Source organism: Frankliniella occidentalis, unplaced genomic scaffold (assembly GCF_000697945.3).
Source record: "Frankliniella occidentalis isolate FOCC.00 unplaced genomic scaffold, Focc_3.1 Scaffold17, whole genome shotgun sequence".
Lineage (NCBI taxonomy): Eukaryota > Metazoa > Arthropoda > Insecta > Thysanoptera > Thripidae > Frankliniella > Frankliniella occidentalis.
In genome coordinates this window covers 865,019-879,231 of record NW_026267147.1, presented here as the reverse complement: position 1 = coordinate 879,231, position 14,213 = coordinate 865,019, and the positions used below count along the sequence as shown (strand labels likewise).

Sequence of the window (14,213 nt, the reverse complement as noted above, 5' to 3'; positions counted from 1 at the left end):
GATATCATGATTTCGAGGGATCCAACTTTCAATGGCTATCAAGAACCACGATTCTGTCAAACGATTAGCGATACCAAATCTCTCGAGGTTGTTTTTGTTGTTTCCTTACATAAAATCATTAAAACGTACAAGCCATGGCAATCCTACCAATTAAAGTGGAAGGTGCACTAGTTAATACGTTAAGATCCTTAAACTGATAAGGCCTGAATGAGCTTTCAACATTTCACTTCTAAACGAGCTTAGTGATTTGTAACTACTCCACAACTAAAAGTTTGCTACATTTCAATACTCACGACCAATACAAAAAAATTACATTCTGGAGGGAATGTAGGATCCGCTTCACACTCAGAAAATTACTTGACACTCTAAAAGCGTGTGCGGACGCGGTGGTCGCATTCCTTATCAGTCTGCAATTTGTCAGACATGTTATCTATGTATTGGAATGGCGTGAACTTTGAATTGTAGATTACGTGTACTAATTGATAGCAATTTTTTTTTTTTTTTCAAATGAAAACTTTACATCCCGTTTTTGTGTTGTTTCGCACTCTGAAAACTCAAGATTCCAACAGTTATAAGTGCAATTCCATGATTGTCACAGTTAAAACTGTAGTACCATACATTCATCACTCAGGCGTGGTTCTGTTCCCCCACACTGAACGCATTCAGTATGTCCGCGTCCGCTGTGTCCGCCTCTGTCCGCCCGGACAGATGTCCGCCACACCGGACTTTTAGTTGTCGACAAGTTGACGATGTGTGACTAGACATAGGCGGACAGTGCGGACGCGGACACACCTAAAGCGTTAGTGTGGAGGCACCTTTAAGGTCCGTCTGATGGAGGGGGCGATCTCCCTGCTAATCCAACTGTTCGATAGTTGCAGTTCCAGTTGCGATTTTCTGACCAGGACTAAATACATTTTTAATGATGAGACCATCGTCATTGTCGTAAAATTCTCTTTCAAACGAGCATATATAGGATAGGGTTGATGTAAGACACGTACGCGGAAGAATACGAATTTCTAGAACTTCACTTTTGAGGACGTATCCGTTTCAATTTACGTCGCAATTCTTTCAATGTACTCGTTTGAAACATAAATTGAAGACGAAAGCGATGGCGTCCTCAGATAAAATATTCTTAATCCTGGTCATAAAAATCGCACTTGGAACTTCAGAACCCTTTAGTTCTACACTTATAACTGTAGAACAGTTCGGCACTTGGACTAGCAGAGATTGCTCTGTGGTGCCTACTTTCAGGGTTTTTGTACCTACCCTAAGGGTCGATTTGGGTCAACCGGGGGGGAGGGCGAACGCCCCCCCCCCCCCCTCCACGGTCAAACTGCGCTTGGTATCACACAGTACCCCAGACGCATCCCCCGTAAAGTGAAGTGTGGTACTATACTTTTCAGTGTGATGCATGTGTATTACTACACCTTTCAGTGTGGTACTACAATTTTAATTGTGATACAGGTGTGATTCTACACTTTGAAGTGTGATACACACGGTATTGCACTTATTAAATTATAAGACTGTATCACACTTGTGTTTTCAGAGCAAGGCTTTGTGTTCCCCTAATGTAAGGGTGCGTAATATGTCAATCTTAACAGCTGTTATGGAGGCCATTTAAGTTATATCACATAACTTCTGTCACGCTGTTAGTGACATACAAGGTGGCTCATTCTCACCGTTTTTCTGCAAATACTGTATTATGCAGGCGTGCGAACTGTTTGCATACTCTCGCCGTTAGATGCCGTTAGGCATCTTGGTGAGCGGCGATACACACACGTCTGCATCCGGCACAGCATAACCGAAAGAAAGAACGGTGCCGGTGGGCCATTTTGTATGGCACATTGCTGACTAGCTACGAAACAGCACTCAGCCAATTTTGCAGTCGATGCACTTACACCTTAATTGCAAGCATTTAATCAATTTTTTCATAATCAAAACTGTTTAAAATTTGCGAACAAGAAGCAAATAAATCACTTAACCAGTCAATCAGGACATTTTACGACAACAGCTCTTAGATGCTAATAGACATTTTATGAGTTGTAGCATTTTATCGGTACTTGCACTATATCGGGCTCCAGAGCCGGTCTACCGCATAATTGTACAATGCCTTTGCCATATTTACCATGACATGTTGAGACATTGCGCCTGATTTTTTAAATGTGCTGCACAGGTGCCAGCCCAACGCCCCAGCATCGCGACCGATCGCATTCGCCGAAAGCCGCGTCTCAAGGGCGTAACTCGCTCCATCAGAGACATCGCAGTCCAAGCCTGAGTCCTGGGTGGATAGATGCAGAGGCGAGAGGTGGACACCGAGCACGCCATACGGGACCCCACGTGGGGTCTCATGAAGGGGTTCATCCGGAGCACCGCGGTGGTGCACGCAGCCAGAGTTTGGCACCCCAGGAATATCTACATGATGACGTGAAACAGCCCCTAAGAGGCACGGGAAGACAGCTGCCTCAGATGCATGGTGACAGGGTCCATAGGCATCACAGCCAGGCTCAGATCCATGCTAGACCTGTCCAACAGCCGCGGCGCTCCCAGGTAAAGTCACCAGTTATACTTTTAATGGAGCTTTCCTAGATTAAGTGTTTGTGACAATCAGTGATTCCTAATTCGAACATTTTATTGTAGGAGTCCTTGCAATCTTCAACCCCAAAGTACAATTTTCCAGTAAACCGTTTTTTACTTACTCGAGATCCAAAAGACCGATCTGTGGCAGGTGAGAGGGACTGTACGTAACTACGTTACCTACACCTTCACTCAATTTCAGTAGATATTTTGCCACCGTGAGCGCGTTTTTTACCTTTTCTTCTTTGTTGTTCAGGGAACGGATTGGGAATGCGTGTTATTGGTGGAAAAGAAATTCCAGGATCGGGAGGAGTTCTCGGAGCGTTTGTAGCGCGAATCTATCCTGGAGGGGTGGCTGACCGCGCTGGAGATATTCGAGAAGGTATTTATTTTATATCTGCAAGCTGCATGCCCCAGTTTTCCTTTTCTGCTGATTTCCGCACCCGTTCTTTTGACACCCGATCGCCCGAAAAGCACTCAGCACGGTCTAAAATTTAGCTGATATATGCACAACGGATATTTTTGCATTACGTTCAAAAGATGTGTTTTGCCGGTTTTCTGCATGAGTACTGTTTTCTTATCTTCTAGTTTTTCAAAATTACATATGAAAACTCTGCTTCTCTTCAACGAGTTGTTCTCACACGTAATAGAATAAGCCCTAGTACTTCAAATTGCCTTTTAATCAAACATTTCCCTAGGGTGACGAAACGGAACATTTGGTGTCTGAATAAGGACCGTTACATTACCCCCCACCCCACTCAAAAAATATCTATCATGGATCAATCTTGAAAGCTAATTTTAAGTACGTTCTGTGTTCCAATCAGCCACATAATTACTTTATTCTTTCAATTCTGCAAGGATCGAAGTCAGCGAGCAGTACGAAATCTGTGGACGTTTATGTGCTAGGGAAAAGGCCGATAGACACCAAAAGTTCAACGTTTCACTCACGTTGCCTCGCCTCGAAAAATGTTCGTCGTATCTGTAAATTTTCCTGTGTGTTTCTTAAAAGTGCGTTTTTGCTTCAATCGACGCGTTTTTTCTTCGCTTACAACTGTTTAGTTAAAACTTGTACTACTCTTCATAGACAATTTAATTAGTGAATATGTAGTTAACGAACTGGAACAATAAGTTGGCCTATTTCGGTCCACGCCCCAGTCAAATTAGGCAGTATCTGTGTATTAACAATCTGCCAACAGAATTTGGCGAGATGTCTCAGATTAGATTTGCGCATGCTTCCAGGTGACCAAGTCTTAGAGTGGAACGGAGTTTCTATGACCGGAAAGACGTTCGAGGAGGTACAGTCCATCCTGGCTCAAACTCAGACCGTAGAAGAAGTCGAAGTAGTAATAAAAAGGTGAGCAAGAGAATCCGCCATGAAAAATGGAAATATCATACAAGGTGGCCCACCGACCTCTTCCTTTATTTTGCTTACACTGTACCACTTGCAGTCGTGTGGGTGGGTTGCATACTCACACGGAGCCATAAGGCTCGGTAGTGACCGATGGTAGGCACGCCCACCCGCACGTCACGGCTGCATGCGGTACAGTATACGCAGAATAAACGAAGGGGTGTGTGGGCCACACTGTATACGTCGTTTAACCACTCACATCACTTGCCTTATGTCTGACTTAATCAATATTCAAACTGAAGCAATGAGCAATGTGAACTGTGAACACTGTGAAGATCCCGTGAGATTATGATAACCTCTTTTGGAATGCACAGCCGGCACTGCTCTTCCCGCTCCGGCTCTGCACCGCGACTCGACGTAGACCAGGACAGAGACAGGGATCGTTTGCGGCGGGGGAGCAGCCGACACTCCCTGGACATGAACGGAAACGCCAGCGTCAGCGGCAGCAGCAGAGACCGTCACGGCAGTTCGTCCACGCACGGTGCGCAGCGCTACCCAGTTTGTCAATTTTATTTGCTAAGTTTTGAAGTTACCGAAAAATAATTGATGTCTTTCCGCAGATGACGGACGGCGGAAATACTCCGACGCCGACGCCCTTTCCGTCGGTACGGCTGCTACGGAGCCGACTGGTGGCAGCGGGCACCGAGGTAGTTCAGTTACGGGTCTAGGGGAGCTAAGCCTGCAGGTAGGCAGTAGACTGCGAAAATACTTGTCGGTTTCGTACTCTCTTGTTTTGGAAGGAGATTTTTTAAAATTTGACACTTATTTGTTCTTGAAGGTGTGCTACGACAAGCAGGCACATATTTTGTACTTAATTGTACACAAAGCGCGGAATTTGCCTCAAATTCACAGTCAGGGAAATATGATACCTCCGGACCCTTACGTCAAAGTCTATTTACTGCCCGGCAGAAAGTAAGCAGATACCCAAACCTTTGGTTATAAACATATGACATAGGCTTCTCATAGTGCGGCAAGAGAACGTTGAACGTTTGACGCCCAACGTTCCCCCGTGCCACCTGTGGGGTCGTTCGTTGAGGAAACACCTTTATGTCAATTAATTGGTATGTTTCACCACTGTAGTCTGGAGAACCAGCGCCGAACCAAAGCATGTTCACGGACCCAGGAACCCGAATGGAATCAGACAATGGTTTACGAGGGTGTTCCTCCTGAAGAGCTACCAACGCGATACCTTGAGGTCACCACCTGGAACTATGATGTGTCCAAGCCAAACCCTGCCATGGGTGGCGTGCTACTAGACCTTAGCGGTAATTTTTAAAAACAACGTCAAAATTTAGATAAATTACCTTGTGAAAAGAAATTTAACGTCGTATTCTTGTTTTAGACACGTCTGTGCTGGACGAGGAGCCTGTGTGGTACACACTTATGGACGGGCCAGCCCTGCAAGCAGCACTATCGAGATTGACAAGCAAACGGACAGGATCCGTTTCGACGTCAATCTACGGTTCAGGGACAGGTTAGTGGCTGGCTAGCCGGGTTAGATGCAGTGCCATAATTGCTGGTCTACACTTGCAATATTTTTGAGAAATATTATGGAAAGGACTCAAATGAACTAGAAACGGCGCGCCTCCTAAGGTATCAGTAACTTTCTGCCCACGTCTGCTCTCACACGTGATCTGTCACCCCACTTCCACTGTTTCCTCTCACTCCCATCTCTGCTTGACAGAATATTTCTGGGCGTTTTCTAGGACGTGTGAACCCTCTATACGGTTTCTCTTATTTTTGACCTGTCCTTACCCACGAACCACGCGGGCTGTCTAGTGTGGTTTTCGTAGCACATGCGTTTTGCTTCTTTTTTTAAAATTTTCTTTCGTCTAGAGGGGATGGACTCGGTGTTCGTTTGCTCCCAGCTTATTAGCAGGAAATCATTTATAGGTTTTGCTTACCGTCAAAAAGTTGACCCTTTATCGCAGAGGTGCAAGCAGGCTGCAAGAAATGGCGTGAATATTCTCCCCTAATCCAATTGCTCCGTGACGTTTTGGTTTATTCTTTTTTAGGCCCATATTCGCCTCTTCTCTTGCGCGCTATGTCTTTCTTTGACCACCTATTTCATCTGAGTGGAAACTGAACGGAAGGTAATGTACCTGATGTGGTCCGTTAGAATGCGTGCCTCGACCCGCCGAGTGAGATACCATTGCCTTGCACGCAACACGACATATGGTCCATATCCTAGCACCTCTTGCTCTCACAAAAGAGGGAATGTATCGTTCAGCCACCTTTAATTGCTTTCAAGGCTGATAAAAATGAAGCTAACGAAGTAATTTCTTGTGTTCATTTGCAAATTGGAAGCAACGAGCGAATCCAGTACACTTTTCTTGCTAAAAAAAACAACGCTAGTTAATGGGGAAAAACAATACTGTTGTGTGGATATAAAACATGGCCACCCATATCGGCCTGCGGTACCTCACTGGACTGACTCGATGTCTGCATGGGCGACCGTTCGGTTCGCGACGCTGCTCGCTAGCATGGGACTCTAGATTTCATAATTGTAATGGTATATCAGTGTTTTGCATCCTCGTTGCAGCTTGTCCCCTGCTCGCACCCCTGCGATAATTCCCCAAACCCTTTCTTTCCTGTAACTTTTTTGCATGTTTGCGACCAGAAACATCCTCATAATGTGAAAGACTAAGAGCAACCCGTCTTAGCCTTTGCATCTTAAGAGAAGGTTAGAACGACCCTCCTTTTTAATGCCTGCGATATCTGATTACAACCCTCGGCCTGTAGTCGTTCTTAAACCATTCGGCTGATGAATTTTCATGCCTTGTGTATGTATACTGTCATTCCTTCCCTTGCCCTTACGCTAAAGAAAATTATGTAGCTTACCGCCTTTCATCCCTTTTTGACAAAAATTTTTGGTGTTGCATCTTTTTTCTTTCTTTTTTGAGGGTAATGAACGGAAACTTGTCATGCTTTTGACAAACAATACTTTTAGGAGGAAGAGGTGCAGACATAAACTCACGTCCTGACTTTTATATTTATGTTTTACTTTCTTAGTAATGTGTCATATGCTTCGCTGTGTTTGACACTTTTTTATGATACGTGTTTGTTACGGCCGCAGTGAAGTCGAGGATGGCTTCTCGCAATCCTATCCTGTCCACGGCGGCTACCATATCGGGTGCCCACCCTCTCGGCTCACATGGCTGCCACGGTGGCTTCTGCTGCATCCTGTAACGTGTGTGCCACTGCAGTCACTTCACTGTGATTGTTGATGTGTGTTGTGTCCGTAAGTTTTTGTGTTGTCCTGCCTCTTTTCATTCCAAAAGTAAGCCTAAAAGTGCAGAAATTGATGTTTTATGTGAAAAACTGGCCTGAAACTCTTGTGTCTCTAAAATCATAATATTCTACTTCATTCCAGTTTCTGTCTCGCTGATCCACGAATTTCTTCGGAATACTCCTACTCTTCGAACCGATTTCGTGCCTTTTTACTGAGTTTATAAACGTCTAAGACGTGTAAGACTGTGTAGCTGCTTAGGCATTAAGCTGTGTACATATTTGTTATACATTTGCGTATCATATACTACTGTCCGTGATGGACGAATGCGCTATGCGAGACCTACACCAGTCAGTACTGATTCCCTTTAGTCCTGACTGGTTTATTATATCAAAGTGTTCATATCCTGTTAAATTTTGCCATATTTTTATTGGAGTTTATTTTTTCTTTGTTGTATTGAACTTGTTTTCATATCACCTCCACCACTAGGCTTTAATTTGTTCAACCTGTTATGTTGTGTGTTTATATCATATCTTTGTGTATTCTGAACTGTTATCTGGGTTATTGCTACTTAAAGTACATACAGAAATACGTCTTATTTTTAAAACATAATCGTCTCATTTAAATGATATGCGTGAATTAATGTTCGTTTTGTCATTAAGTTAATTAGTTTAGATCGTTTGAGAAAGCTTTACGAGACTGCTGTTGTGTAGTAATGGTGCTTGAACCGTGACTTCAAAACGAACACATAAGAAAGTGGACAAATCACTTTGTATTACGGTAGGCACGCAGGACTTCAAAAAGATGTTTTCTTGCCACTTCTACATATCATGTGTGTGAACGTTTTTGTTTATGAGTTGTGCGGTCACCAAGCAATATTTAATGTGTATTGCAATTCAGATTATTGCGTTTTCAAAATTCCTTGAACGCAGATTGAGAGTTTCTTCTTCTCAAGTATCCTACTTAAGCCGTTATTTCTTTGCTAACTTTCCTACGATACATTCAAAAATAATTTTCTCAATTTTGTTATCTTTCCAATCTATTTGTGCCTTTCATTACGTGTGTTGATCTAGAAAATTGTTTGTTCTGATACTTTATAAATCATGTTCACCCTCTCTTAGAATTTAACACCAGCTGGGCTTTGTTTATCTTTCGCTAGTTGTGAAGTATACTGTCACACAACTGTAGGGTGTTTCCGAAAAAAGGGCTGTGAGTCGTTGATTTTTGGGCGATAGTCTAGGTCGTACGAATGGGAAACGCCATGGTCTGTTTTTGTCCACGAGCAACCGAACAAATTCCTTTTCCCCTCACCTCACCTCTCACAAATCAGGTGAATTTCTTTAAAGTATACAGAATTGGGTGCGGTCCACCGCGGCACGATCATTCCGCTGTGAAATGATGGCTCATCAGAAACTTACCCTGAAATTTTCTTACGAAATGTAGAACTTAAGGCGACACAGTTGCGCGAGGAGTGGAGATAGGGCAGTCCGAGCCCCAGCCAAAAGCCACTAATCAATGATCAACAATGATTTCTGATATTTTAGCATACAATACTGATTAGTTTTTGGAGTAGACGCGTGCCTAAAAATCAACGACGCGTCTTTAATTTTTTTTAACGCCCTACCAAATTAGAACGTCTAAAGGTAGGACATCTCTGGAAAAAAAAATGGACGAAAAGGGAAAAGAAACGAATGTCATAACTGGAAAAAAAGTTTAGATCATCAATAATAGTCTATGGACTTTCTTCAATTATTATTCATTTATGCATTAATTCGCTGTTAGCAAGAGAGCCCGGTGCCCCTAACACTAATAGTTCGACAATAAATACCATTTTCATAATGTTTGTGCTTTAGCGGACTTCCTTCTCACGCTAAATTTCTTCGTTTACTACGTCTCTGCTGCCAAATATTTTTAACTCTTCACACTGTAAGTACAAAAGCATAATAAAATGTGAAAGCCTACCAATCGTGTGATAACGTGGGTTATACAAAATCCTTCAAAATTCTTGAACAAAACCAAGGTGGTTCCGTTTTACGGCACAACTTATTGTTATTATTTTATTATTATTATTATTGTAAAAAATGTGTGTGTAACAACTTATTACGAGTAGGACGTTAGCTAGGTTTTAGATTGTGCCGTGAAAGTTAAGAATGGTCTTTGCTTGAATAAATCTGCATATCCTCATTAAGAGTGGGTTGGGCAGTCCGCAGGCTGATGCTCAATACCTCTACCCCTCTCTTTGCCCGTGATTTTATGTACAGTGTACAATTATCTTATGTATCATATCTTAGGTGTGGCTGTTATTAAAATGTTTATAGACTTTCTGGGAAAGTCTGCCCCGTGATCCCTTATCATAGACGTGTTATCTTTGTGTTGCCAAAATGCTATGAATGAATACTGACTTTTAAAAGTTGACTCTCTTTTATGTATAAACATATATATGTATACGTTTGTTGGAAATGTGTTGTTCAATATCTGGCAATCGACTGTTAAAAATAAATTTTAAAAAAGGTTGTGCCATTACGTGGTTTGTTTCTATACTTTTATTTGCCTTCTTCCTCCGCTCAACGAAGTGTGCACGATAAGTTGCCTACCTGCTAGGCGCGGTGGCTCACAACCGCCTCAGCGCGTACCATGACGAGACGACACGTGGTAGACACAGCTGGCCTTCGCCCCATCCCCCCTTCTTTTCCCCCTCCCCTTCTATTCTTGCCTTTAAATCATAACTTTTTCCGGCTCAGCCTCCTTCCTTCGGATCATTGATCCAATCCCAAGGCGACTCCTCCGGTCAAAGTGTGAGCTGAGGCTTCACGCGCCAGCCTCACTGAGTCGCGTCACGTCCCCAGTCTGACCCCAGCAGTACTACGCGGACCGCTGAAGCGCGAACCTTGCTGGGAAGCTCTGCAAAGATACCAGAGAAACCAGCAAGGCTGAGGCCAAGTGCAACGACTAGCTTCTTGTCGTCAATAGAGCGAGTCCTGAAGGCAGAGCGCCAGCCATGAAAAAGGTAAGTACATAGTTTTAAAACCATGCACTTAAAAGGGATTGTTCGTCACCATTCTCATGGTTCAGGCGTTAAATATTATATGAAATGGCATGAGTGTTCTTCAAAAAGTAAAATCGGATTGCAGAAATACGGTGAGTGCATGAGCTTAAGTGCAACAGGTCAACGTTACAATTTTTCGTTCCGCAAATGCATTGATTTTTTGCACAAAGATACTTAACAGGAATTTATCAAAGTAGGGTTCCAAGCCAATGAGCGAAGCGAGCGAAGAGTCCCGCAGTACAATACGTGTTTTCTGTAATGAATGAGCCTCACCGCAAAGCAAGTGCATTGTGCAGTTTTACTGCGCCTTCTCTTAACAAAAGACAACCATTAATCCAGGCTCTGAAAAAATTGAACCTTTGCCTATTTTTTTACTCAGTATTTATTGGGAATTTACAGTGTACGCGATCGCCTTGTAGGTAAGCTACGCTAAATATTGTCTCTGTACGCAGACAGTGTGTACGCCAAAGTATGCCTAACTCGACAACCTCCCGCCCGTGAATGTCACACTTACTTGTTGGTATTAACAGTGTAGTGCAACTTTCTTCACCTGTCTGAGTCGCCGTTGACGAGAATCCGAACAAAATGTGCGAACATTTTTGAAAATTTTGGGAAGGCAAAATAGCTGCAGGGAATTTTGATGGTGAAAGCTGACAGCTCTCGCCAAACACTGTGAAAAATAGTTAAACGGGAAAAGTTTCGTGGTAGGTATTGATATAAGCTGGACGAGCTAACTTTCTAGTTCTCGCGGCTAAGCTCATACCCGAAGTGCACTCTAATTTTCTTACGCACTCGCTTACGGATAATTTTGTGCAAGCGTAATATGGATCAAATTTACCTGTAATACAGATGAAATGGTCCGTAATATGGATGATTTCATCCGTATTATCAACAATGCTAGGTTTGTCACTTATGGAGAAATGAATATTTTTTCTCCGTAACTTACGAACCAAGCTGTCTTGATAATACGGATAAAATTGTCCATATTACGGTTGTTTTCATCCGTATTACAGATAAAATGTGATCCACATTACGGTTGCACAAAATTATCCGTAAACGAGTCCGTAAGGAAATTAGAGTGTGGTTGGTCAGTACCTAGGATGGTGAAAAAGTCAGCTGCTAGAGCTAATTTTACCACCTATCACGCATCCAGCTAATATGTTTTTAGCGTAAACAGTATATACAAAATATTTCGCAAATTTGTGAAATTTGTGGGGATATTTTTCACAGTAAAAGTGGAAAAATAAAAGAGACACAAGAGTCTTCAAGATAACTTGGCTTCTCGACACGGTCGAGACCGTGAAATACACTGGGAATGGGATTGGGATCAGTCTCCCCGCATGCTCGGAGATGCTTCGATAAGTGTCGGAAAGAAAACAATTCCCCAAGGCCCCCCACCCCCACTCCCTGACTGTTTCTCCTCTCTTCTCACCACGCTAACAGCAGGTTTAAAGTTACCATGACATCCAGTAACAGAATATCTTGTTCTCTTATTTAGATTTTTTATTTGGCGACCCTCGTTGTCCTGCTTGGACACGGAGGATCTGCTCTAGCCGCAGAGTTTTCTGCTGCAGAGGTAAGATTTCAAAGTCATCTGTTAGTACTGTAATCACTGCACTTGACTATTGACTACATCCTGGGCTGGGCGTACTGCTCTCAGTCTGAGGCCGCCCGAGATGGCCTGCTGGAGGCGCTGGGTGCCGCCGTGACGAGCGGCGCCTCGCGGCTGGACGAGCTGGACCTACCGCCGTCCATCTCCGAGTCTGTGCGGCGCGTGGCCTTCGTGCGCGTCGACACCATCAAGGAGGCCAAGAACATCAAGCTGGCGCGCATGGGCACCCTGCACCGCAGCGGCACCATCGGCGCCGACCCCATCGCCGCCGGAAAAGCTGTGACCTTTACCCTGCCTCTCGAGATGGACAAGCCCTTCCTCACGTGAGTGTCACGAGTGCCGCAATACACTGCAAAAATATGTTGTTAAACAGACGGATTGCGTTCGTTACAAATGCATTTTGGGATTTGAAAAATCAGTATGTGTACCCGGTGTCCCGGCTCTTACATGCCAGTACGTTGGGTTGCCTATGCACTGGGCTGGGAGCAGGGGCTGCAGGCGCGGGGTGGGTGGCGGAGGAGTGAGGGGAGCTGCCACTCCTCCGCCACCCACCCCGCGCCTGCAGCCCCTGCTCCCAGTGCATAGGCAACCCAACGTACTGGCATGTAAGAGCCGGTACACCCGGTACACCTTGGCCGTGATCCATTAGAACTTGCGCTGTCAAATCCTTACGGTGTATTTCACCGTAAGCTGCAGCGACCCTGCAGCACCGTGGCCTACGGTTAATTTTCAGTGTAAGCTACGGCGAACCCTTGCAGCACCGTAGCTTACGGTAATATTATTCATCGTAGCCTACGGTGATATTCGCCGTAACAGTGTACGGTGGAAATTGACCGTAAGCTGCATTGCTGCAGGGTTCGATGTAGGTTACGGTTAAATTCACCGTATGCTTTTAACAGCGTGGTGAGAAGGCAATGAATGTCACCAAGTTCTCCTCTCAACTACAAATATCTCGCTATGAGTGCAAATTGTAATTGATTTATATAAGTACAACAACTAAAGTACACGAATTTAGAACACGGCATCCTGGGTGCAAATCAGGGTTGCTATTAAAGTAGGCAAAGACTGACCCAACACACAGCTGTGTGGAGCGGTCGGTATCTACGCCTGCCTACTAAGCAAAACCTCAGCACGAGCATGAAGATGTTGCCTTCTAGGCAGGCGTAGATACCGCCCACTCCACACAGCTGTGTGTTGGGCGGGTTTTTTCCTACTTTTGTGGGAAAACTGGTGCAAATGAGCAGAGCATTGCAAAAAGGGGTTCCCTGACCGACCGTCTCTCGCCGCTTCGGTCAGTCACAGAATGCCTTTTTGCAATGCTCTGCAAACGAGGGCGCCCGGTCGATTGCGGGCATGAGCTAGGTCCCGTGGGTTCAGCGGTCGATTGCGGGCAGGATCTGCATGGCCAGCGGATTACCCGGAATTACCGGAGCCGGGTCCGGGGACCGAGAGGCTGCCCGCTGAGGGCTACGGCGAGCGAACAGCCTGCAGCCAGCCAAATTTAAATACAGTTTGTTCTTGAACTTGACGTACTTGAAGTACACCGGCCGGTCGCCGGTGTACTAGAAGCAAACCAAAACTAACAAACCTAACTCAGTACAGAAAATTGGTAACGGTATATTAGATAACGATCTGTCTCGCGAAAAGTGTCTTGGTGACCTGTCCACACTCGTCGTGCATGCGGTATAGTATAACAATGAAAGAGCGCGACGTGAGTCAGCCACCTGGAATATAATAAGTGCTGAATTTAACTTGACGGCGTATTTGCAAAGTTACGGAATACACACCTTACGGTATAGACCGTAATTTCTAAACTTGCGGTCGAGCACCTTGAGACAAATAGACGGGAGCGTACCGTGGGTATTTACTGTAGGATTTTTTCAGTGCACGTGCTCACGTTTGTTTAATTTTCAGCAACAATCATCTGACCAGTTATGTTTTTCGTCCCTACAGCGGGGACTTAGTGCGCAAGGTAAACGACGTAGGTCCCACGGGGCACTTTAACACGACCATCGGCGTATACCGACTGGAGGCAGAGGGTTCGGCCACAGTGGACCGCGATGCCTGCTCCTTCAATTTCACCAGCATCAAGGACATCGAACTGAGCGAGGTAGACACCGTGACTGAGGGCGCCTCGCTGCTCAACAGTCTGCTCTCCAAGGAAATGTCAGACGCCGTGCGCGGCGGCTCGCTACCGCTGCGAGAGCCCGTGTCCAGAGCCATCCTGGAGGCACTCCAAGCCTCCGACAAGAACTGCCTCCCGAACGTGCGGGACAAGCTGGCCAAGGTGCCGGCCCCCGCCCCTCCACCCGCCTGAGACGTTTTGAAGAAGTGCTATCACAAC

The 14,213-nt window shown here is 44.9% G+C and overlaps 2 protein-coding genes across 13 annotated transcripts in view; both read left to right on the top strand.

Moving 5' to 3' along the window:
* LOC113209866 (uncharacterized) overlaps nt 1-9,734 on the top strand; it is an 85,056-nt gene extending 75,322 nt beyond the window's left edge. For 5 of the 12 annotated variants that reach the window (XR_008010822.1, XR_008010821.1, XR_008010816.1 and 2 more), the window contains 11 exons: nt 2,174-2,547; nt 2,638-2,737; nt 2,831-2,956; nt 3,796-3,928; nt 4,297-4,463; nt 4,543-4,667; nt 4,761-4,894; nt 5,063-5,247; nt 5,325-5,456; nt 7,059-7,223; nt 7,356-9,734. Coding sequence is in view for 3 of the 12 variants with exons in the window: in XM_052264219.1 (XP_052120179.1) it covers nt 2,174-2,547; nt 2,638-2,737; nt 2,831-2,956; nt 3,796-3,928; nt 4,297-4,463; nt 4,543-4,667; nt 4,761-4,894; nt 5,063-5,247; nt 5,325-5,456; nt 7,356-7,429 (1,550 nt within the window). In the remaining 9 variants the exon portion in view is untranslated. Of the gene's footprint in view, nt 1-2,173; nt 2,548-2,637; nt 2,738-2,830; nt 2,957-3,795; nt 3,929-4,296; nt 4,464-4,542; nt 4,668-4,760; nt 4,895-5,062; nt 5,248-5,324; nt 5,457-5,997; nt 7,263-7,355 lie in introns of those variants that run through there. The other 7 variants (XR_008010819.1, XR_008010817.1, XR_008010818.1 and 4 more) reach the window with 7 other exon arrangements.
* A 259-nt stretch (nt 9,735-9,993) lies between these two features.
* Nucleotides 9,994-14,213, top strand: part of LOC113209863 (uncharacterized) — a gene marked incomplete in the record, with an annotated part of 13,923 nt that continues 9,703 nt past the window's right edge. Inside the window, 4 exon segments of the mRNA XM_052264227.1 lie at nt 9,994-10,218; nt 11,756-11,833; nt 11,918-12,192; nt 13,823-14,213. Of these exon segments, the coding sequence (XP_052120187.1) occupies nt 10,210-10,218; nt 11,756-11,833; nt 11,918-12,192; nt 13,823-14,186 (726 nt within the window).